A 24,737-nucleotide genomic window follows, 5' to 3' on the forward strand; every position below is an offset into this window, starting at 1 on the left:
AAAATTCACCCACAGGGGGCTTCCCTGGTGGCGCAGTGGTTGAGAATCTGCCTGCTAATGCAGGGGACACGGGTTCGAGCCCTGGTCTGGGAAGATCCCACATGCCGTGGAGCAACTGGGCCCGTGAGCCACAACTACTGAGCCTGCGCGTCTGGAGCCTGTGCTCCGCAACAAGAGAGGCCACGAGAGTGAGAGGCCCGCGCACCGCGATGAAGAGTGGCCCCTGCTTGCTGCAACTAGAGAAAGCCCTAGCACAGAAATGAAGACCAAACATAGTAATCAATCAATCAATAAATCTTTAACAAAAAAAAAAAACTATAAAATTCACCCACAGGAAGCTTTTGCAGATTAATCTCAACTATTCTGACCATACTCTTTCTGAGGCCCCATTAACATTTATGGAGTCATATGTTTTTCAAAAATTATATTCAGATAAGTGATTTCTACTTCAAATTAGACACTCCAACAACATGGTAATTACTCAAAAAACATTTTTTTAATGCCTCTTTAAGGAACAGTTTTCATAACATACACCTTCTGTGTCATAGATATTAGCGACAGAGTGAATGCTGGTCTTTTGGGGAAGGTCACATGACAAATACTAGGCCTAATGGTGGCTAATAGTTAAAGTTATCTAACTTCCTTAGATGCATTTTCCCACACATATTGAGAACATTATACGTGTGTATTTTCCTTAATAGTGATAAATCATCATTTTTATTATGAAGTTTGTGGTTTTTTGGGGAAAGCCAAAAGTCATTTCAAGATATCACTGATGAATAAGGTGGCTTCAAAATATGCCAGATTTTATTGGGGGGGAGAACAAAATACAACAAAAGCAGAAGTGAAATTTAAATATTAAGAAATAACTTTTTCTTTTATGACCCAGAAACTGGCTTTGAAGGTAATTCTGAAATGTTTCGGGGCTAACAGCTTCCAAGAGTGCCCATTTTGAAAGACAACAATCATGTATGTGTATATTTGATTTTAAAAAATAAGTTCCTTTTTTATTCACAACTGGACTAAAGATCTCATTTTATAAACATGATGTCTATGCTTAAAACACAGAACATGAAAACACAAAGAAAGGTCTGTCAGGAAAGATCTGTTTTTAGTGCTTGAGCCAGTCTTCCAACATTGCATATTTCAAATCAGTGTTTTTCCTACTTTTTTGACCAATGTATTTTGACAAATACATTGTTGGAATGTCTCCTTTAACACGAAAATGACCTAGTCTGTGTAAATTTTGATGTAAATATCATTTAACAGTTTAATGAAGCAATACTTAATTTGTGTGATAAAAATCAGATATTTTCTTTGCTGTGGTTATTTCGCGACCTCCTAAATTGATTTCACGTCCCGCTAATGGGTCGAGTAGCAGAGTTTGAAGCAAACGTTTTAAATAGCCGGTCCCGCCTGCCAGGCTCCAGGGTAGGCTTGCGTCTAACTCATCCTTTCCCAGACCAGCCAGCTTCCCGAGGCTTTGGTAACCTAGCAACCAGGCAGCGCAGGCAGACACTTCCGGACCGCAGTTGTCCAATCAGCTCTGCAGAGTTGTCGCGGAGGCTGATGGGGCGTCGGAGACTGCGCGGCCGCTAGTGTGTGCATCATGGTGACGGGCGGACGTGGGACTGTGGTGGCAATGGCGGCTTGGTCCACCTTAAACGCTGCGGGTGTGACTCTGTTCCTCTTGTTGGTCCTTCTTCGCGTCTCACAGGCTCAGACCTTCTTCTTCCCTTTCCGGCAGCCGGAGACGTGCGGCCACAACCAGTACTTCGATATCTCCGCGCTCTCCTGTGTCGCGTGTGGACCCAATCAGAGGCAGGATGCTCGAGGTGAGACGGTCCAGGATGGGCCCTAGCCAAAGTAACACCTCCGCCTTGATGCTGTCCCCAGACCCCTCGTCACTAAAACATCTTTTCGTCTGCGGAAGGAATGTTTCAGAAAGGTTAACTGCCAACGCCTGAGAGGAGGGTTTCCTTGGAGGATTGAAGCTTGCACACAACGAATGAGGTTGGGGAAACCCTGAGTCCGCTACCTCATAGGCTGTCGTAATTAATTTCTCGGCTCCAGTACCCCACTCCTCATCCGGGGGGTCTTTAGGGAGGCACCTCAAAGCTGACTACCGAAGGAAGAAAAATAGAGAAGTAATCTGAGGTGCAGAGGAGCAGGTGACAGAACAGGTTAGGGAGGGAATGCAAATTAGCGCTTGTAAACTTTGATAGTTTTTGATCTTTTCAAATCCCAGAATTTAGAGCTGGAAGGGACCTTAACCGTAATCAGGTCCAGTCTTCTCGTTTTACAGGTAAGGAAATGGAAGCCCAGATGAGGTCGTAATGTCTTCTTTGTCTTCTAAATTGGGGACGGGAAGAACTCCTGTCTCTTTGCCCTCAGTCTTGACCTATGTGTCTCCACTATACTGTCTGTCCGTAATATTATAGATTTCCTTAGGATTTAGCCCTTTCATTGTTGAATATTACTGATTGCCTTTAAAGTCTCTTTAGATTAAACTTAACTTTTTTCTTCTTGAGACGTTCATCATTTGGTCCTAGTTGTCCTCACTGAAACTGCTCAGAATAAGAGTTTTCCCATATTATAAAGTTTAGAATGTTTTTAATTTCGGTTTGGGCACCCAGGGTATTAACTTTCTGCCATCTTGAAATTTGATGTATCTTTATTTAAGTCATTGTGTAGGACAGGTCAGGATTCTCAGGTGAGGAAATATGAATGAGAAAGCATTACCCAGACTCTAAAGTGCAAGGTTCATAGTTATGAACCCTGATATCATAAGCATTCTACTACATGGATTCCTATGGGTGCTGTATCCACTTAATGCCTTCTTAAAGAATGCTGTCCTTACCTACCCAGCAAATTGAGTAGTGATTATCTTATAAAGTTTACTATCTTTCCAAACAGAGGAAAACAGTGATTTATTTGAATCGAGATAACTTTCCTAATAAGGTTTTGTTTTGACAAAGTAAATTTGAATTCATTGAATATATGTGTATGGTTGGATGAAATAGAAATGTAAAATCTCCCATAGCAGTTAATCAGTAGTTTGGTTATTAGTTTAACGGTTATAACTTAATAGTTTATTTATGCTTGCACTTAAAATGGTAGCAAACACAATACCTACTGTGTGCCAGACGGATTCTAAGACCTTTACAGATAATAACTAACTTATATTAACCCCGTGAGGTAGGTACTGTTTGTTGTTCCCATTTTAGCAAATTGGAAGCCAAGGCACAGAGCAGTTCAGTACCTTGCTCAGGGTCACACAACCAAGTAGCAGAGTCAAGATTAGAACCTACGCAGCACTGGCTCCACTGTGTTGCTTTTTTTTTTTTTTAATATTTATTCGTTTGGTTGCGCTGGGTCTTAGTTGTGGCAGGAGGGCTCCTTAGTTGCGGCTTGCGGGCTCCTTAGTTGTGGCATGCAAACTCTTAGTTGTGGCATGCATGTGGGATCTAGTTTCCTGACCAGGGATCAAACCCCAGCCCCTTGTATTGGGAACACAGAGTCTTAACCACTGTGCCACCAGGGAAGTCCCTCCGCTGTCTTGCTCTTAACTACTACTTCTTAAGAGTTATTAAAATTTTCCTATCTTGGAGTTTTATTTATCAAGGTCAAAATTGGCTCTTTTCTTTTTAGGAACTGTATGTGTGTGTCTACCAGGATTTCAGATGATCTCTAATAATGGAGGACCTGATATTATTTGTAAAAAGTGCCCAGAAAACATGGTATGGAGTATTTATTTTAAAAAATAATCTTACTGTAAAAAATAATAAATTAAATACCTTTGCTTTTTAAACTACAATTTAATGCTGTACTCTAATATTTTCCCACAGATTTTAAAATTATTAAGCCAACTTTGTTTTTACTAGAGTAAATTTTGGGAGATCAGTGAAGTTTTGCAAACTTGGAAAAAAACAAAGATATTGCTTTACTTTTTAAAACCTGAAATCTGAAAAAGCACAAAGCTGTGAAAATTTGAGTGTCTTTATTTTTATTTTTATTTCATAGAGAAACTGAGTTATAAAAGCAAATATCAATAGATGAGTGAATGATACATATATAGAGCAGTTTTGCATGTGTGTATCATTTGGTACAGAGTGAGTTCAGTGTCTTAGATTTAGCGTCAACAGTTTTATATAATGATTCATGTTCGTAATGATATCTGAGTGATGAGTTCATGAAATGCCAGTTTCATCAGTAAATAGGTTAATATCTGTTGCTGTTTTGTTAATCATTTCATTATATCATAATTTCTGGAAAATAAGTAAATTAATAGTTACTATATATGATGATTCTTAATTAACAGAAATATATCTTTGAATCATTTTGGGTAATTAGGAGTCAGTGTGCCAGTTCTGCCTTTATAGTAATGTTTCTTCTCATTATTGTATTAAAAAAATTGAGTCTGGGAATTTAATATTTAATATATAAACCAGTCCTGGTTTATGACTAGTACTTACAGGTTTGATGATCATTTTGAAACTTTATATTTTTGGAAATATTGACCCTAGCTGAATTACAGTGATAAAAAGCTGCTAATATGAAATGGTGCCAAAGCAGATTTATTTTTCAGTGACATTACTAAGCTATCATAATTTTTAAATAGTCCTACATGTATAAATGTACTAATAAATATAGGAGCATTTCTTGATATATCTAGTCTTTTCAACCAAAACCTAAAATAATTTGTGGCATTGTTTTGTTGTTACCATTGTTTTCTATTAATTTTGGTTACATCCATATTTGTAATAAAATTACTGTATTTTTACCCCAGGTTTTTTTCTAAACCATATAATATTTTAAGCCCAATTTTTGATGATGTCGTATTTTATCAAAAACCTTTACTAGTACAAACTATTAGTAGATAAAAGGAAAGATCTCATAATTTAAACAACTTTAAGTATATTTATTTACCATAAAATTCATCCATTTTAAATCATAACTTAATTGTTAAAAGCTATTGTATTTGAATTTTTAAAAATTAGAATAACTATTTTAGAACAGGTAAGACTAAACTATTAATTGGCTATCTGTTGATTAAATAGTGTTGAATTTCGTTGCATTTTTTCTTTGTAAATGGAAAAACTGAATGACAATATTAATTATGAGAGTAAGGACTCATTTAAATTGAAAATCATAAGGAAGAAAGAACTATTGCCTGGAGTTAATAGTAGTCAGTACTTATAGTAATAATGTATAGCTTAATTTTTGAATATAAGCACAAATTGTCTATCCAGGAAATCTTTATGTGGCTCATATTTGTATAATTTATTTGCATATCTCCTGCAAATTATACACTATTGTGGCTTTTTGAACTTACATGATCAATTAAGAAGGAGAACATTAATTAAGAAAGGGAAAATAATTTTTTTTTTTTTAATTTAGAAAGGTGTTACTGGAGATGGCTGGAACTGTATTACTTGCCCTGGTGGTTTAACTGCAGAAGGAAAATGCCATTGTCCCACTGGCCATATTTTAGGTAAGAAGTAGATTCTAGAATGTGTCCTTATAGACTCTCTTTTTTTCCTGTTTTTAATGTACATTGTATACATTGTAACCACAGGAAATATAAGTGGTATTTTTTATGTAAATATTTCACACCAAAAACATTGTTCTCCAGCATACTTTTTTCAATTAATGGTATGATCTGTTAGAGCTACCACATTCTTTTTAATCCACTCCATGGTATTTCATAGCATTTTGCTATTAAAATATTTAGATTGTTTTCTAACAAATAATGTTTTGATGAATATTATTATGTACATGTTCAAGTGTTTCTGTGGGTTAGGTATCTGAAAATGGAATTGTAGTATTATAAGGTATGTGAATTTACAATTTTGATAGATACCACCAAAAGCCCTCTAAGTTGTGAAACTTATCAGAAGTCTATGAAAATACTTGTTTCCCCAAATCCAGTGTAACAGGGACATGCAGGTAAGAGGTAAGAAGTTCTTTGAGGAAAATATATTAATTTATTATGACGATGATGATTTGGAAATTGGTTTCTGTATTTTTTATGTGGGAATGGGGAAGCCTTCACTTTTCAGTACTTTATTATGGATGGTGTTTGACATGTCTTTATGCAAACAAGGTGTTTTGAGAATTACTAGAATAATAATTACACCTGGGTTTTACGAAGTGTATAGAAGCTTATCTATTGACTATGAGGTAACATCTTATTGTTTCTAAATTGTTTAGTGGAAAGAGATGTTAATGGAACGTTGTTGTCTCAAGCAACTTGTAAGCTCTGTGAGGAAAGTGAAAACTCTTTTACAATAGCAAATGCTTTAGGAAACAGGTAAGCGGTGTGCTGGGTGCTGACTTCATTAATGTCTTATATTTATGTAGAATCTGTGCCTTTCCTATCAGATTCCTTGCTCCTCACAATAACCCAAGGGAGGATAGAAATAAACAGGTAAAGAAGCTGAGGCCCAGAAAATGAGACAGAATAGGGTTTAATTCTTGTTTCAGTGTCTTGTTGGTTGTTTGACCTCGCTCGATAAGTCTGTCTCCTTGTCTTCAGAATGGGGACATACCACCCACTTCATAGGCTGTTACCACAGCTCAGAAACATACTTTACATACCTAAAGTTCTTAGCTAAGCACTACAGAGTAAGTGCTCAGTAAAAGGTAGCTATTTTTGTTTGTCATGTAATTTGTACATAATCTATAATATAATGCATAGTATATAATAGTAACTTTTATTTGCAATCTACTTATTATATACTAGGTACTATCTTTATATATTATATTACATAAAAATATGTTAATAAATGTGATGATAATTATCATAACCCAGGTATCCTGATTTATAGCCTTATTCTCTGTCACTTCCTGTTCCCCATTTATGCATGCATACCTGCACACCACACACACACCCCTCCCTTTCTTTAACTCAAACACATCATCCCTATTCCAATTCTTCAATTTTTTTAGACGCCTACATGCTGACCTCCCTCTAAATACCATTTTCTCTTCAGTTCCCAAATTTGAGACAGAAAATACTTGAGCAGTTTCTCCTGGGGATACTTAGTGTTGGATCATCTTTTCTCTCAGGCTGACCTAGGTTGTAGCATCCTAATACAGACTACTGGGTTGATCCCCTATTCCTCCCCTCTTATACCTCCCCAAGCCTAGTCTGAGTTCTGTGCTGTGCCCCAGCTCCTCCTCCTACCTGTTCTATTTTGTAAGTAATGAGTACCCATAGAAGCCTATCAGCGTCCCCACTAGTCCACTGCCCTCCCTCCCTCTATATCTTTCATTAATGAAAAATATAAAGTATTTTCCTAAAATAAATAAAGACAATGAAAAGACTTTAAGAGTGTTTGTTGTAGATTTGATGAGGGTATAGATACTTGTTTCTTTTCAGCGTGTTACCTTTTTGCTTTGTGGCAGAAAAATAAGGAAAGTATATTCGATAATAACTACTTATAAAAATAGATTTGGTTTCATTTATATGAGTTTGTTGGGCTCTTTTGTTATTTGAGTGACTTAACCATCTTTGCTATTCAATACTATTTATTTTATATTACCTGCAGTTTCAAAAGAATATTCGCCTATTATTGGTTAATTTTATTTATTTATACCTTGCCTTGTAATACAAAGAGTAGTATATCAGCATTAGTACTTTTAATATGTTTACTTTATTACAAGTAATTGCTCAGTTGAATGAATCTAATCTAATCAGTTAGGAAGACAAGTTCTCAATTAAATTAGGGCTAGTGTAATTTATTAACATTTAAAAAATTATTTTTGTTATATTGACAGGTGTGTCCAATGTGAACCAACATTCATTAATACCAGCAGGTCCTGTGTGTGTTCAGAACCTAACATTTTAGTAAGTCTAATCAAATTGATAATGTATATACTTTTAAATTAAATTACTTGTATTCTTCCATAAACTTTTTTTTTTTCTTATTTATTAATGAAGACAGGGGGATTATGCTTCAGCAGCACAGGGAATTTCCCTCCACATATGATTTCAGCTGCACGTTATGGAGATCTTGTGAGTATGCTTCAGGTTTTTTTTGTTCTATTGTTAGGGATATTTCTGCATTTCTTCCTTTGGTAATTAATTTGGGCTAAAATGAGAAACATTTATGTGTAAATCACTTTAAAACAGAAATTATCAGTCAATAAGAAACATTAGACAACAATTCAGCATTATAATTTATAAGTACAGTTGCTCTCTTCTCTACCTTAGCTCATTTCTTTTTCAGTGGATCTCAGAATGTTTAAGCTGGAAAGGTCCTTTATAGATCCTATAAAGAATGCAGTATAATATAGTTAAGAGCACCAGAGACTCTAGATTTGAACCCTGGATTTACCAGTCATTAGTTTTATACCTTTGGGCTTTCTAAACGTCAGTTTTATTGTCTGTAGGTTGGGTATAATAATACCTACCTCACAGAGCCTGTACATGGTAGTCACTGGAGATTTGAGGATTATTTGTATCTGGCCAAGTTCCTTGTTTATAGATAGAGTGTGATGGCATATAGTTAGAGCTTTTGCAACAGAATCTGGTGATGACAAGATCTGGGATGTAAAATGGGAAGTGGATGGATTGGAACTGAAGAGGTCATCAGTCCGAGAGAATAGGAGTTAGATGACTAACTAGGAGTTAGTTAATGAGTAGAGCTTGTGTGGACAGGCTAGGATCTGGTTGCTACAATCATCACTGAATAAATGGGAGTGACTAGGGGGGCTGTAAGGATAGCCGTGATGAGGGTGGAATCTGGAATCCTCATGAATAAAGCAAAAATTCCTCTCCTCCAGTATAGTCTTGTGGGATTACAAGCAAGTACCAAATATTTGCAGAAAAACAAATACTAAAATAGACATATGCATAGGGAGCTTAAGATCATCCAAAAATTGGCTCATTTGTAATAAGATTTATGTTTTCTGTGGCATTCTTCTCCAGCCTCGGATTATAGTGACATATACCATTATCAAATTTGCAGGCCTTTAATTTTCATTTTTTCCTTTTCAAAATAAGTAAAAATAATTTTGCCAAAAATTCCAACGATGTCTCTTTTTCATATTTGGTCTCAGATTACCAGTCATTTAGAGGTCATGTCCCCTTCAGTCTCCTCCAATCTGGAACAGGTCCTCAGTCTTTCCCTGCCTTTCATGAACTCGACAGTTTTGTCATTTTACTATTTTTTTTTTTTTTTGGCCATGCCACACGGCTTGTGGGATCTTGTGTCCTGACCAGGGATTGAACCCTGGGCCACAGTAATGAAAACCCAGAATCCTAACCTCTAGGCCACCAGGGAAGTCCCCTAGCTTGACAGTTTTGAAGACTACAGGCCTTACAATCCAGAGGGTGACCCTCAACCTGGGTCCATCCAGTCTTTTTTCATAATCAGGACATGCCTGGCAGGAAACCACAGAAAAGATGTTGTGCTCTTCTCAATCCAATGCGTCACATCAGGAGACACATGATGTCCATCTGTCCCACCACTGGTGATGTCAACCTAACCGTCACCCCCTGCTGTAAACTCACCATCATAACTTTATTTTAGATTTCTTTGACAGTTGTGGTGTCACGATTCATATAATTTGGTTTTATCTCCGTTGTCCATGTTCAGAGAATTTATTCTAAATGGTGCTTCTCGGTGTCTCATTTTTTAACAAGATATGCAGATGAGCTTTACAGCAGTGGTGCTTAACTAGAGGCTTGTATCTGCAGCTTTCAGAGCACATGTATGCCTTGGTCTCATCCTAGACATTCTGTTTCATTTGGTTTAGAATGAAGCCAAGCATTTTCTGTTCTTAGGAAATTCCACAGTTGATTCTGATACCCATCATTGTTTGCGAATCACCACTTTGGAGATTTTACATATTAGTTACTCTGTATATCCCCAGTCTCCAGTTGCTTAGAAATCATTCACAAATATTTCTTTTTTATTACTTGCCAATTTAATACAGTGTAATAATCCTAAATCAGTAAATGTTAACCAATACTAAGTCAGAATCTAGTTTTTCTTTTATTTTTTTGCACTTTGGTTTTTGTTTTTTGTTTTAGTGAAATGGGCATAATAGTGTTTGGTTTTTTTTTTTTTTGATTATAGACATACTTTGTTTCCTTATATCCTTTGCCTAAGTGATGTGATTTTGTAATTCAGTCCTATTTGTAATTACTGACATTGCTTAGAATTAATTCTTATATTCCCATTAGAATCTATTTTTCTGATAATATTGAGAAAGTAATGTTAGTTATTTCCGACTCAGCAATATGCATATTAATGTCTTCTAAACAGTGTAGGGTTAAGGAATTTCTATTTGAACTTAAAACTAAAATTCATCTTTTTGTTTACAGGGCATGTCTTTCACTTCAGAATGGTTTGCAGAGTATTTGCAATCATCAGCAGCTGCTTGTTGGGTATGTTTGAATTTCTAGAAAATAATTTTATTTCATTTCAAAGAATTGTGATACAATTTTTTCCCCAGTTAATAAAACTTTTCTAAGTAGATATATCTCCTTAGTCATTTTCTGTAAGAAAAATAAACCCTTTCTAAGTGGACTGAAAGAGAATACTAAAGAAAATGTTATTCATTTCACATTTCATTATTTGTAAATTGAATGTGTCCAAACTTATTCAGCAGAAATTGAATGTTAGGGGAAACTGATTCATACTATCATTTAGTAAATGTTTATTGATGGCCTACTGTATGCCAGGCCCTGTTCTCAAATCTTTAAGTTATCTATTTCAGGAAAAGGCAGAGGAAAAATCCCTCGTGGAATTATATTGTAAGTAAATGTTAGGTGGTGCTAAGTGCTATGAAGACAAATAAATCAGGATAAAGAGCATAGAGAGTGGAAGGTGGTGCTATTTTATGGAGGGTGGTCAGGACAGGCATCTCTGGGAGCATGATATTTGAGTAAAGATCTGAAGGAAGTAGAAGAGAGCCTTGTAAATATCTAGGGGAAGAGTATTCTAAGCAGAGACTACAGCAAGTGCAGAGGTCCCAAAGCAGGAGTTCTCTGGTGTTCGTGCTAAAGAAACAGGAAGGAGACCTGAGTGGCTAGAGCAGAGTGAGCAGGGAAAGTGGAGAGATGAGTTCACGGATGAAGGGAGTGACTATGGTGAGGACTTGGCGTTTACTGGAAGGGATGTAGAGGATTTTGTGCAAAGGAAGACAATGGTTGACCTCAGGTTTTGACAAGATCACTCTAATATGGAGAGCAGATTTTGTTGGGGCAAAGACGGAAGCGGGGGGACCATTAAGGAGAGCATTAGAGTAATCCAAGTGAGAGAAAGTGGACTCGTGGACAAGGGTGGTGCCATGGAAGTGTGAGAAATGTTTAGCTTCTGGATATACTTTGAAGATTGAGCCAATAGGATTTAATGATGAGCTGGATACGAGAAGGGAGAGAAAGAATATTACTGCAGTGATTTTTATTTGAATAACTAAAAATGGAGTGGTCTTTTCCTGAAAGGGAAAACTGGAAAAGAAGTTTGAGGGGCAAACTCAACAAATGATCTTATTTTGCTATTCATAAACAAATCACTTAAAATGGATTAGATTTATATGCATAAGCTCTAATATAGGAACAAATTATTATTCTTTCAAAAATAATTATTCTACATAATAGCTTTTTAAAATGTCATGCTGTTAGTTCTTCTTTTAATTGCTTGTCTTTATATTTCCACCCAAAATGTACAGTTAAAATGTACAAATTATTTATCTGCCATATAGAAAGTTCTTTTCTACTTAAATTAGAGGAAAGGTATTAAAAGCAAAAGAATATCCAAAAAAAGAATTTGCAGAATAGGTAAAGTTAAAACCGAGCATAATTTTTATATCAACTTTTGCTTAGGATGTTAAAGTCCATACATTTCTTTGTCATTGTTCTCTTGTAGGTGTATGCCAATCTAACATCTTGCCAAGCTCTTGGAAATATGTGTGTGATGAATATGAATTCTTATGACTCTACCACTTTTGATGCATGTCGACTGTTTCAGTTTATCTTTGAAAATACTGCTGGACTGGGCACTGTTCATTCTGTTTCATTTTGGTAAGGCTATTCTAAATGACGAACCATCATTTTGACGAAATTCAGTGCAATTACTTTCACAAATACATATTAAGAATTGTTCCCCATTATTAAAACAATTGTGATTGTTTATAGGAGACAGAATCTTCCATGGCTGTTCTATGGAGACCAGCTAGGATTAGCACCTCAAGTACTCAGTACTACACCTCTTCCTACAAATTTCAGTTTTAAAGGGGAAAACCAGGTACAAGTCACTATATTATTGAAAGATAACTACATTTTGATTTATAATTTTAAAAGGTAACAAGAATATTACTAGTCATAATTCTTGATAGGCTTTTAAAACTTTAATTACTAAACTAAATCTAAATATTAGCTGCTGAGGAACTAAACAATATAAAGTTTAGCTGCCTTACTTGAGTATATGATACCTCTGGATTATGTCGTTATGGCAGCAAGTAGTACTTGTGGGGTTGGGAAGGACAGTGTTCATCACCAAATGCAAAGCCATCTCTGTCCTGTATCTCCACATGTTTAAAAACGGCTTCCAAAGATTGACTGGGATTCTTATCCCTTTCCTTAGCACTTCACAGCTCCAAATTCTTACCTCAATTTTTTGACCTTCTAAAATGAAAGAACAGATTTTTCCCTCCCCTACTCACCCCCCATACACACACACACACACACACACACACACACACATTTAACAGGTTTGAAAAGAAGTTGTCTGTCACCAGCACTGCCTCTCAATTCTGAAATAATAGTTTTTGTGTGAAAACCCAGTCCATTTATTTTGGTGTGTTTAACCTCTGGAAAAAGAAAAGATCAATCAACAATGAAAAAAATTTTATGGACTATTTTACTGAATATATACTCTGGAAGTCTAAACTCTGAAAGTTTGTATAGACTGTTTTATGTAATATATATATTTATAGAGTTTCAGAGTATGTGACATTGTTTTATTCTTGTTTTTCTTTAATCAGAATACAAAACTGAAGTTTGTTGCTGCTTCTTATGATGTAAGAGGAAATTTTCTCAAGTGGCAAACTTTAGAAGGAGGTGTTTTACAGGTGAGTATGATTCGAACTAGAGAATTCCTAACGTGTCTTATTTTTGACTGAGGCAAAGATGAGGAAAACACTAGATTATTGCTTGGATAGAGCATCAGTTGCTTGGTAGAGTTGATTTTTTTCATGTGTTTTAAATTGGAATTTCTTAAAACTACTTTAAGTTATGACTTATAACAAAGATGCTCCCTTAACTTTTCATTCCCTTGATACATTGAACGAGTATTATATAAAGTATATGTCCATGTTGAGTGTTGAGAACCCTTGACTATAAGCAAAGAAAACATTTGTGAGAGATATTTATCAGTTGTATTCTTTTGCTGTAGCTTTGTCCAGACACAGAGACAAGACTAAATGCTGCTTATTCCTTTGGAACAACCTATCAACAGAATGTAAGTTGGAACTATTTTAGACAGTCTGTATTTTAGCTTCAGTTTTTCACATCAGCAATAATTGGAATATCTTTGAATTTTTGAAATTGGAAATTTTTTGTAGTAATGAATAATTTCACCGATTGATATAGTTTTTATTAATCTAATCAGCATGAAAAGAGTACCTTGTCATAGATAGAGTCTTAAACATCATAATCAATTGTTTATTTACTTCTAGGCATATAGGTCATAAAAATAATCTCTACTTTTGAGCATTTTAGAATAAAGCAAAAGTATTACTTCATTTTTAATGAACAATAAAGTGTTATCACTCCCTCCTCCCTCTACCCTCCAGAAACAAATAAAAATGCTTTCCTTTTCTCTCCCTCCATGCTTTCCTCCCTCCCTCCCTCCCTGACCTTCCTTCCTTTGGTAATGCATTTTAAAACTACAGTATGGTACAAAGGAATATTGTGAGCCATTAAACTTTTGAAAGAAATTCACTAGTCTACAAAAATACTTCTTGATAAAATGCATATACATGCGCCATAGAACAAAACTGTGCTTCCAGTTTTGTTAAAACCACATTGAAAAATACTATCAGGGAAAACAGATTAGAAGAAGATAAACATTTTTAACAGTGGTTATCTCTGAATGGTGGGATTACAGGTGATTTTCTCTCTTTTTTATATTTTCCAAATTTTCTATCATGAACGTGAATTTACTTTTATTATCAGAAATGACTTCTATGTTATTTTTAAAAAATGCTATTTTGTGTCTACCTTGGGCCAGGAGAATCAACACTTGTTAAATGCCTGCTGCTGTATGCTCAGCATTTTATCATTTTTATCTCATCTGACCCATGAAATAACTATGTGAAATACATATTATTTGTGTTTTATGAATGAGGAAATGGTGCTCAGTAAGATTAGGTAATTTACTCAAGGTGTTGCATCAAGTAAATGTTCTGTTAGGCTTGAAAATCATAGTTTTTCCATTGAACCTGGTTGCCTCTCAAGGAGTTCACAGCCAGTACAGAAAACAGCTATATAGACAGACAAAGAATTGCAAAGAATGTGATGTGTTGTTCTATAGATATGAACAAGGTACCATGTTAGTCCAAAGGAGGGTTCATTAGCAGTTCCTGGGGAAATACAGAAAGGCTTTACAGAGTGAGTGATACTTGAGCTTGTAAAATGAACATGAGTTTGCCAGGAGAGCACAGTGGGGAAGGGAATGTCAAGCAGAAACACCATTTGCAATGTCAGAGAGATGTAGAATAGCATAGCATATTTAGAGACTGTAAGTAGATTAGTGTGACTGGACCATAGACAGAGAGGGAGCAGTGGGAGATAAACCTGGCTCTGTTAAGGGGAGCCGAATCATAAACTGCAGTGTACATCAGGAGAAAGAATTGGGACCTCATCCCATAGGATAGGAGTTTTTAAACCTTTTCACTGTACACTTACTGTTGAGAATGAATGGGCTGTAGGACAAGATCCAGGTGGTTCTTTACTGTTAGTTATTTTGGCCCTTATAAAAGAATCATACATAATATTCATGTTTTGAAAGACACATGGAAATGTGTATAAACACGATAACTGAAGATATTTCATTTTACAATTAAAAAAAACTTTTAAAGTTAATAAATATGCTTTCTAATTTTCAATTTGGATACTTTCATTTTTCATTTTATTTTCCAGTGTGAGATTCCTATCTCTAAGATCTTAACTGACTTCCCCATGCCTACATTTTATGATGTGTACCTTGAATATACTGATGAAAATCAACACCAATATATTTGGGCTGTGCCTGTGTTAAACTTAAATCTTCAGCACAATAAAATATTTGTGAACCAAGGTAAGGCATCCATACATACCACTCTTTCTCTGAGCTGAAATCAATAAACCAGTCAACCAACATGATAATTTAATAAATCACAGATTATAAGAATGGTCATAGATTCTTTCTGAGTATAAGTTTCTATATAGCATGCCTAAAAGTAAAACAGTAAGGTTGCTGGTATATTTAGAAATTTTTACTAAATATATCAGGCTTATTATTAAGAAATTATGTTATTGCTAAAAGTGTATCCTGAGAAAAATTAGTAGAACTGTAAAATCAGGGCTAATTTTAGTAGAAAAATTAGTAGAACTGCAAAAGTTCTCCTTGAGAGCCATCTTGAAGAATTGAAGGTATTTTTTAAATGCCATCTTTTTTTTTTTTTTTTTTTATTATAAAAGACAGTAGCTCCGGCAAGTGGCTTCTGACTCGGCGCATGTTCTTAGTGGATGCACTAAGTGGAAGAGAAAACGACTTAGGAAGTCAGCCAAGATTAATTCGAGTTGCTACCCAAATATCACTGAGGTAAACAAACGTCTAATGCACTAAATGAGTCTTAGAGTATATGGGAAAATGTGGTAGTGAAAGTACTGACCTGTAATTATCAGATGAAAACAATAAGAACACCTGAACAGGAACAATACATAATGTGTTTTTAGATGTCCCGATAGATTGGGATACACTAATAGAGGGGAGAATTACGTCAGAAGAGATTAAGGACTTTTGCCAAAATTCATATTGTAGGTCCACTCTAGACCTGCTAAATTAGAACGGGTTGAGAGGGGAAAAGTGAAGATCAGTGGGCTGAAGCAGGTATGTTAGAGCCTGCCAGGTGATTGCAATAGGCAGGCCTCCTCCGGCTCCATCTCCTTTAACAGCTACTGTTCTAGGTTGGCCTTCATTAATTATCAACACCTCACTCTTCCTAGGATACTTTTTTTTTTAAAATAAATTTATTTATTTATTTTTGGCTGTGTTGGGTCTTCCTTGCTGCGCACGGGCTTTCTCTAGTTGCAGCGAGTGGGGGCTACTCTTCGTTGTGGTGCACGGGCTTCTCATGGCGGTGGCTTCTCTTGTTGTGGAGCACGGGCTCTAGGTGTGCGGGCTTCAGTAGCTGTGGCACATGGGCTCAGTAGTTGTGGCTCGCAGGCTCTAGAGCACAGGCTCAGTAGTTGTGGTGCGCGAGCTTAGTTGCTCCGCGACATGTGGGATCTTCCCGGACCAGGGATTGAACCCGTGTCCCTTGCATTGGCAGGCAGATTCTTAACCACCGCACCACCAGGGAAGTCCCTTCCTAGGATACTTTAATGATGACCCTGCCTTAGGGTAGTGCCTTGCAGCCCTCGTGTGTCTTCTCCAGTGTGAGATTCCTATCTCTTAAGACCTTAACCAGCCTTCCCACTCCAATATTTTATGATGTGCACCTTGAATACACTGATGAAAATCAACACCATCTTCTTTCTGGCACTTCAACATACATTATTTTTTTCATTTTGATTTTTATGATAATCTTATGAGGTAGGCAGTACAGAAGTTTTGTCATATACCTTGCTGAAATCCAACTGTGCTGTTTTTAGCAGTCCCTCAATCTAATGTAGTATCCCTAGTGAAAACGAAATTGAAACTAGTCACGCCTGATTTGCTCTTGGAGAAACTATGCTGGCCACTGGTGCTTGGCATTTTCCTTTCTGAGTTTACAAACTGTACATTGCTAATGCATTGAATTCAGCAAAATGTACCCCATTATGTGCCCTAAACAGTATTAGATATGACACAGTATTTTGTTAAGAATTCATCTTCTTTGAAAATTAGGATATTATCTGCCTTCCTCTAGGCTTCATGTAACACTTCTCTTTTGAGTAGTCCTCAAAAGTGGTGCACAGTACTTCACTGATTTCATTTGTAAACTTCATAGGACCTAGATCAACAAGAGTTTCTAATTTGTCTCAGAGGTTATATTTCAATATAAAGTTTTGACCACTTCAAATAGCCTATGTTGTTACCATTAGTTTATGTTTGACCTCTAGTTTTTAGTAACTGGTAGTTCTGAGATCACCAAGACTATCCATATCTAATTCAGAAGAAACAATAAGTTAAATGTATGTTTAAGGGCCTAGATGTATTTATAACTAAAAATGAATTTTCTTTTAAACAGTATCCGCCTTGTACCCAACACAAAAAATGGAAATATCTACCCTCCCTTAATTACCATTGCCTACAGTGACATTGATATCAAAGATCCCAACAGCAAGTCTGTGAAGGTGAGTTCCTTGCTAATCTTTGCCTCTCTATGTGTTAGTATAATGCTGATAGAGTTTGTATTATGGTCAAAAGACAATTAGTCCTTTTTAAAGTTTTAAATAAACATGGCACTTTATATAGTCAAGACTTAATTATTTTTTACTAATAGTGGTAAGAGGTGAGTTCTTATGGATCCTGGGTATAAAAAAGCAAGAATTATGTTTGTCAGTAGACAGCGTCACCAGCAGCTGGGCCTCCCTGTTCGGTATCCTGGGGTATGCTGAGCCATGCGGCATCTGCTCCCGTCCTCTTTGGCCACCTTGCTTCTGTTAAGATTTTGCCTCCTTGACTAACTAAACCAGGAACTCAGACCTTAAGTGGGCATGTGTGTTCCTCTTCTCACCAGTCTTGCCCACTTGATAGAGACACAATTCAACAGGCAGAAAGAGAATCAAATTATCAGCTTTATAACTAGTAGCGCTGAAGTGAGCTAGAGAATGCAGTTTGGACCTGCAGCCAATTAGTCTTCTGCTGTTTCCCAACTCAGTTAAATTTAACCACAGAACTAAAATCCTCCCCTGCCGGGCAGGGCCTATATATGGAAGCGATACCACGTACACACTGAAAACAGGCTACACCAAAGAGAATGAGCCTGGGGAAGGCCGACCCGCACGACACAGTTCCTCCTCTGTACCTCACCAGGCAGGTGAAGCACCCCTGCTTTGACGAGGGGTAAATGAGAGAGGGTAGAGATCAAAAGCAAGCTAATCCTTCTGTACTTCTTCCTCATTCCCTGTCCTCTCCAGAAACATGAGACTTGGAAGGTGAGCATTCCTTACCTCCAAAACTCACTAATAGCTTTTAATTCCTATTATTTTACTTTTCTGAATTTTAATATTCTAGTTCTTCAGCCAGTGCTTTTGGCCCCTCTGTTGTGCTTGTACTTGTGCTCAGCTACTATTGGATTCAGGCTTTCATTAAGTGAAAAGTAGGCACATAAATAACTTTTCTCTGAAAGATTTCACATCCTCATTTGTATTACCTGATTTCATGTTAAAATTAGCTTCAATTGCCTGTATTTGTATACAGTATAGTGAGAGGAGAAGAAAATCCAGAAACATGCTTAGTAACAACAAAAGACTTCCTGGTTTACGTCTTCCTGGAATGGTCATCCTTGGGTAGTCAGGAATATATTTATCTTAAAATAAAACACTTCTGGGTATTTTCTTTAAATATTTTTCTCATCCAAAATATTCTAGACTAAGTCTTGACAAGTTAGAAAACAAGAGAAAAAAAGTTGAGAGAATCATAAAACCATATTGAGGAAGTCCACCTCAAATTCATTCTAATTGTAGAATGTACAGTTCTTTCATCATTTCTTAATTTCTCATGACAGCTATTGTAAAAGTTCTACATTCATTTTAAGTATCCAGCTACATCTCTGCTCTCTCACCAATCGCAAATAACCTATCTTCGTATTTTACTGAGCAGATCAAAACCATCCAATATGAATTCCCTCAGATTTCCTCTTTAATACTTAAGTATCTCTGTTTCATTATCTTTCCTGACTCCTGTTCCTGTTTCTAAGAAAAAAGGACCCTTCCCCCTTTCTTAGCGAACTTTCAACCTGTACTTGTTTAGGGTACTCCCTCCAGTATCCTGTTTCACCCACAACCCTTTATTCAAAGGAAAGGTCCCTTTCCTTTGCTTATAATACCCTTCAGGTTGCCCCATCTTAAAAACAAACTAACACAACCAAACAGTAAAATCTTCCATCAACTCTGCCAGCTGTTCAGCTTGCTATTGTGTGTCTTTCCTTGGTTTCCCAACCATTTACTCTTTCATCATTTGCAGTTTTGCTCTTGCCATTTGCTTCTTTGAAAACCTGTTTCATGAAGTCAGCAATGAATTCCACATACACTGGCTTTATTTCTTTAACTTGACACTTATACAGTTGACCCTTGAACAACATGGGTTTGAACTGCAGGGTCTACTTATACATGGGTTTTTTTTTTTCTTCACTAAATATGTACCACAGCACTACACAAAGTTGGTTGAATCCGTGGATGCAGAGGGCCAAAGCACTACACGAAGTTGGTTGAATCCGTGGATGCAGAGGGCCAACTCTAAAGTTCTGTCTGGATTTTTGACTGCACGGGGGTTGGTGTCCCTAACCCCTGCATTGTTCAAGGGCCAGTTGTACAACATTTGACACTACTGGTGACCTCCTCCTTCTTGAAACTCCCTGTTCATGACCTTGGTAAGACTTAGGTATCTTCCCTCTCCTACTTCTCACACTCCTGTTTCTCTTAACCCTTTACTGGTTCTTCTTTCTCCTGTCTCAATATAGTGGTATCCCTAAGATTCTTGTTCAGCCCTTTGATTAATCTGCCATCTTAGGCTGTGATTGTTTAGCCAGTTGCTGAATTCTTGATACATAAGATCAGTCACACTCCTCAGTTACAGAAACCTATCAGAAAATGAAATATGGTTAATTTGGCTTGACTGCTATTAATGAACCTAACCTAACTCCTAATGAAGCCCTCTTTCTTTAACATGTGTTCAAAAGGGATGTTTAAAGTAGCATGAATAATTCCCAAAAGCGTATTCATTTATGTATTGATACAAATAAGGGCCAACTCTAGTAACATTGATAGTTCAAAAGTATGACATTTATGGTAAAATTCAGCTACAAATGTATTTTTATAGTAAAAGTAGGTTTGTGTTATATAACTTCAGTATGGCTAATTTGCTTTCTTTTAAATATCAGGTTTCTTTCTCGGTCACATATGAAATGGATCAAGGAGAAGCACATATCCAGACAGATGTGAGTTTATTTTAACCTGTAAAATACTTACAGTATATTTTTTAATTAAAAAAAAAGGTTTTACATGTACAGGAAAGTTGTCAAAATAAAGAGATTTGCAATATATCCCTCACCCAGCCTCCCCTAATGTTAACATCTTACCTGATGGTAGTACAGTGATCTTAATCAGAAAATTAATATTGATGTAGTCCTGTTAACTAATCTAAATACTCTTTGGGTTTTACAGATTTTTTTCACTATCCTTCTTCTGTTTCAGGACCCAGTCCAGGGTCACATATTACTTCTAGCCATCGTGTGTATCTTTAGATCTGACAGGTCCTCTGTCGTTCTTTGTCTTTCATGACTGACACTGGTATTTTGGCCCTCAGTTGGGTTTATCTGATATTTTCCCATGATTAAATGTAGTTTTAGCACAAATGCCACAGAAATGATGTTGTACCCTTCTCAGCAAATCATATCAGAAGATACTTGATGTCAGTGTATCTTATTAACAGTGATGTCAACTTCGATCATATGGCTAAGATGGTGTCCACAGAGTTCTCCACTGTATTTTTCCACTTATAATTAATAAGTATCTTGTATCTTGTGAGGAGATACTTGAGATTATGCAAATATCCTGCTCCTCATTATTCTTTTGCCCTCTAATTTTAGCACCCATTGTTAATTCTTGCCAGTAAAAAGTGTTACTGTGACATTTGTCTGATGGTGATTGTATATTTCCATCATTTCTTCTATATTTGTTAATTAAAGTTCTACTATAAGGAGGAACTGTCCCTTTGTCCACATTGATTTACTTATTCAATTATTTATTTAAATCAGTATGGACTCATGGATATTTATTTATTCTAGCAATGATAATTCATTACTATCTATTTTCTTGCTCAAATTGTCCCAGATTTGACCATTGGGGGTTCCTTAAATTTGGCTGCTATGTCCTTTTAGCCACCTTCCACCATCATTTTTTGAGTACTTCCTTACTTTCTATTTACAGTGTCTTTGAACATGGATGAAATTACTTTATGAAATTACATAAATTCCAAAATTTTTTTTTTCCTTTAGATTGCTTTGGGTGTGTTGGGTGGACTAGCTGTTTTATTGTCTCTTTTGAAGACAGCAGGTTGGAAGAGACGCATTGGGAGTCCCATGATCGATTTACAGGTATGATCACAGGAATTTTTTAAGTATATTTTTATCTTTTGGCTGTTTTATATCCTTCTAGTAAGACACAGCTAGAGAATGACTAAAAAGAATGAGTAAAAAGTTCTCTGGTGTATAGGACTAAGAGAGGTGTATGCTCATTTCCCTCCCGTGTTGCTGTGGGCCAGTCTGCACCCAACGGCAGTGCTGTTCTTGTTTCCTCACGTCCTCACCAACACTTGCTGTTTTTCCAGCCTTTCCATTTTTTGCCAATTTGGTGGGGTAAGTAATATGTTATTCTTGATTTAATTTTCATTTCTCTGATTACTCTTCGTATGCTTTATTAATCATTTGGGTTTCCCCTTCTGTGAACTTCCTGTTTATATCCCTTGCCCATTTTTCTAATTAAGTTTTCAGTTTTTCTTGTTTATTTAAACAAGTTTTTATATTTTATTTATTTAGAGTTTTATGTATTTTCTAAATATAAATCCACTTTTGGTTTTTGATGTTGAAATTTATTCTCCAAGAGTGATTCATGTGTTATTTTATCTATGTGTTACTTTGTTTAACAGAAACATATTGTCACATCTGAATAGGTTTTCATATTATGGCATGTGCTTTTAGGATCTTGTTTAGGAAAGCCTCCCCTATCTCAAGATCAAAAAGGTATTCTCCCGTATTTTATTCTATTAACTTTAGAGTTTCTCTTTTCAATTAATCTTTTTTTATGTTTGTTTTTATTTTTATCTATCATTTTTTGAATATTTAGTATGTGCCAGGCACTTTTTTAAGCGTTACATGTATAGTTCATTTAGTCCTCACAATAGCTCTATGAAGTTAGGTATTATTATCATTCCCATTTTATACATGCTGAAATTGTGGCAGAGGTTAAGTAAGTTTCCTATTCATTTAATTTTTATAGCAACAAAGTAATAGGTGGTATTTCCATTTAGCTGATTAAGAACATGAGAAAGGCACGTAGTAAACTTGTTTGTGCTGGGATATCTTCCTGACTCCAGAGCCAATGTGTCAAGGAATCAGAGGAGGGGGGCTTGATTTACTGTCTGGGATAGTCAAGAAAGGCTTCCAAGAGAAGTGAACTTTAAGCTGGGTTATCTGCGCATTCCACAAATAGTCACTGACAGCCAACTGTCTGAGTGCCAGGCGCTCTACTAGGCACTGGGGGGGTTGTGGTAATGAGCAAAGAGAAACATGGTCTCTGCCCTCAGAGCTCACAAGAGTTTGCCAGAGAGAAGAAGGGAAGAATATTTGTAGAATCAGTGCCCATTTCATTCCTCAAAACATTTGAGATGAAAGTGTGGAGTAGTTAATTATTGAGTAAGTGGTTGGAACTGGCAGATGAGGCTAAACATTTAATTTTTGTCTAGGTTGTGGAGGACCTTGTGAGTCAGGAATTTATATTTTAATAAGGAGTCACTGTACATTTTTAAGAAGGAGAGTAAAACAATCCAATTTACATTTTAGAAAGCCAACTCTGATGGTAGTATAGAGGATACATTGGAAAGAAGGATTGCAAACTCGAAGAAAATTAGGAAGCGGTTCTAAATTTCTTAGATGGTGAAAGATGAGAAGGGTTGAATAAGACAGAGGCTATTGGGAATGGATCAAAAGGTTAGGACCCAAAAGGTTTCTAGGAAGTAGCTGCAGTTGGTCTTTCTAACTGATCCACGTATACATGAAACAAGGCTTCAAGCTTGAGAAACTGGGTAGATAACATGTTATTAAAATAATAGTATAAATAGATTGTGTCTATAATGGCTGTAATTCTTTTTTTAAATTGCAGACAGTTATGAAATTCTTGGTTTACTATGCTGGTGACCTGGCCAATGTTTTCTTTATCATCACTGTGGGAACAGGTCTTTACTGGCTTATTTTCTTCAAAGTAAGTGATTTTCTGAATTTAACCTAAGTGCCAGTACTGGAATAACTTGTAAGCTTTCTTTATAAAGGAACTGTCTTTAGTTGAGGATATTTCTGATCAAGAGTATTGGGGCAAGTGCTAAACTCACCATTCCCTGAGTGTGCTGTGTTTATTGAGTGCATCACCACCTTCCTCTTTTATGCTTTCTTTGGGTTATAACTTGTGTTTAGTAAAAACTTTGTATGGTCATATTTAGCAGCGTAATTTTTATCATAGGCACAGAAGTCTGTCTCTGTTTTGCTACCAATGCCGGCTCAGGAAGAACGTTTTGTTACTTATGTGGGATGTGCTTTTGCTCTGAAGGTAAGTTTCAAAGCACGGGTTACTGAATTTAAAAGACCTGCTAATAAGCACATAAGTTTTTAAAATTAAACTGCTTTCAAAATCTTTGGTGTAAAATTTAGTTTAATTTTGGAAGAAAACGTGAATTAATTCTGTTTTACTAGGAAGTCTACTTTTATTTATAATAGATATCTTATTCTGAAGATCTGCCTGAAATAATTTATTATTATTTAATTTAACCTGTTAATTGAGAGTAAAAGGTACCATGCTGGATAAAGTGCTGAACTCTTAGCATTTGTTCTCTGCCTCCATATTCCTTTCCTCGTCTTCCCATGGCAACCCCCCTCCCTACTTCATTGTTGTGTCGATGGATGTGAAGCTCTTTACATGCTTCTGTGGTAGATCTCATCCAATTGTGTTGTGATTATTAAGTGTCTGATGTTCCCACTGATCTGTGAGCTCCACGAAGAGAGGAATCATCCCATACTTAGATTTTTATCCCTTGTTTGATCAATAATGTACCTGCTAGGAAGAAGCCTTAGTTTAAACATATTCTGTAAATGAAAATACCAGAAATAGGGAAAAAAAAACAACAGTGAGAGCATGCTAAAACTTTAATTAGGACAAGCAAATTATAGTTGGAAATACCTTTACTTATAAAGGAGTTAGATGATCTAGAAAACAAAGTATGCTTTTGGAAACCTTGGGAAAGAGAGACAGTTAATGCAAGATCCCTGTATGAGGAGGAGGTAGTGTGTCTCCTTTCATATCCCTATTTCAAAGAAAGACAGAAGAAGGGAAGTCGAATTAATATGTATATAAAAATTCTGTGAATTTGGTGATTCCGTTATTTTGTGAGCTTCTGTTGATCTCCTAATGGTACTACGACTTTGTAACTTGTGAAAATTACATATTCTTGTGATTACAGTATGTTTGTTTCTTTTTTTTATTGAAGTATAGTTGATTTACAACGTTGTACCAATCTCTGCTGTGCAGCAAAGTGACTCAGTTA

General features: G+C 36.1%; 1 protein-coding gene across 2 annotated transcripts in view; it reads left to right on the forward strand.

Moving 5' to 3' along the window:
- Nucleotides 1-1,586: 1,586 nt before the first annotated feature.
- The window catches only part of TMEM67 (transmembrane protein 67), a 41,177-nt gene continuing 18,026 nt past the window's right edge, over nucleotides 1,587-24,737 (forward strand). For both annotated transcript variants that reach the window (XM_068526007.1, XM_068526008.1), the window contains exons 1-18: nucleotides 1,587-1,835; nucleotides 3,652-3,740; nucleotides 5,401-5,494; nucleotides 6,214-6,313; nucleotides 7,783-7,852; nucleotides 7,946-8,020; nucleotides 10,337-10,399; nucleotides 11,883-12,037; nucleotides 12,152-12,260; nucleotides 13,000-13,086; nucleotides 13,410-13,475; nucleotides 15,158-15,314; nucleotides 15,698-15,821; nucleotides 17,452-17,557; nucleotides 20,308-20,364; nucleotides 21,424-21,522; nucleotides 23,306-23,404; nucleotides 23,660-23,746. In XM_068526007.1, the coding sequence (XP_068382108.1) occupies nucleotides 1,610-1,835; nucleotides 3,652-3,740; nucleotides 5,401-5,494; nucleotides 6,214-6,313; nucleotides 7,783-7,852; nucleotides 7,946-8,020; nucleotides 10,337-10,399; nucleotides 11,883-12,037; nucleotides 12,152-12,260; nucleotides 13,000-13,086; nucleotides 13,410-13,475; nucleotides 15,158-15,314; nucleotides 15,698-15,821; nucleotides 17,452-17,557; nucleotides 20,308-20,364; nucleotides 21,424-21,522; nucleotides 23,306-23,404; nucleotides 23,660-23,746 (1,863 nt within the window). In that variant the 5' untranslated portion in view covers nucleotides 1,587-1,609. The remainder of the gene's footprint in view (nucleotides 1,836-3,651; nucleotides 3,741-5,400; nucleotides 5,495-6,213; nucleotides 6,314-7,782; nucleotides 7,853-7,945; nucleotides 8,021-10,336; nucleotides 10,400-11,882; nucleotides 12,038-12,151; nucleotides 12,261-12,999; nucleotides 13,087-13,409; nucleotides 13,476-15,157; nucleotides 15,315-15,697; nucleotides 15,822-17,451; nucleotides 17,558-20,307; nucleotides 20,365-21,423; nucleotides 21,523-23,305; nucleotides 23,405-23,659; nucleotides 23,747-24,737) is intronic.

This window comes from Eschrichtius robustus, chromosome 17 (genome assembly GCF_028021215.1).
Source record: "Eschrichtius robustus isolate mEscRob2 chromosome 17, mEscRob2.pri, whole genome shotgun sequence".
Classification (NCBI taxonomy): domain Eukaryota; kingdom Metazoa; phylum Chordata; class Mammalia; order Artiodactyla; family Eschrichtiidae; genus Eschrichtius; species Eschrichtius robustus.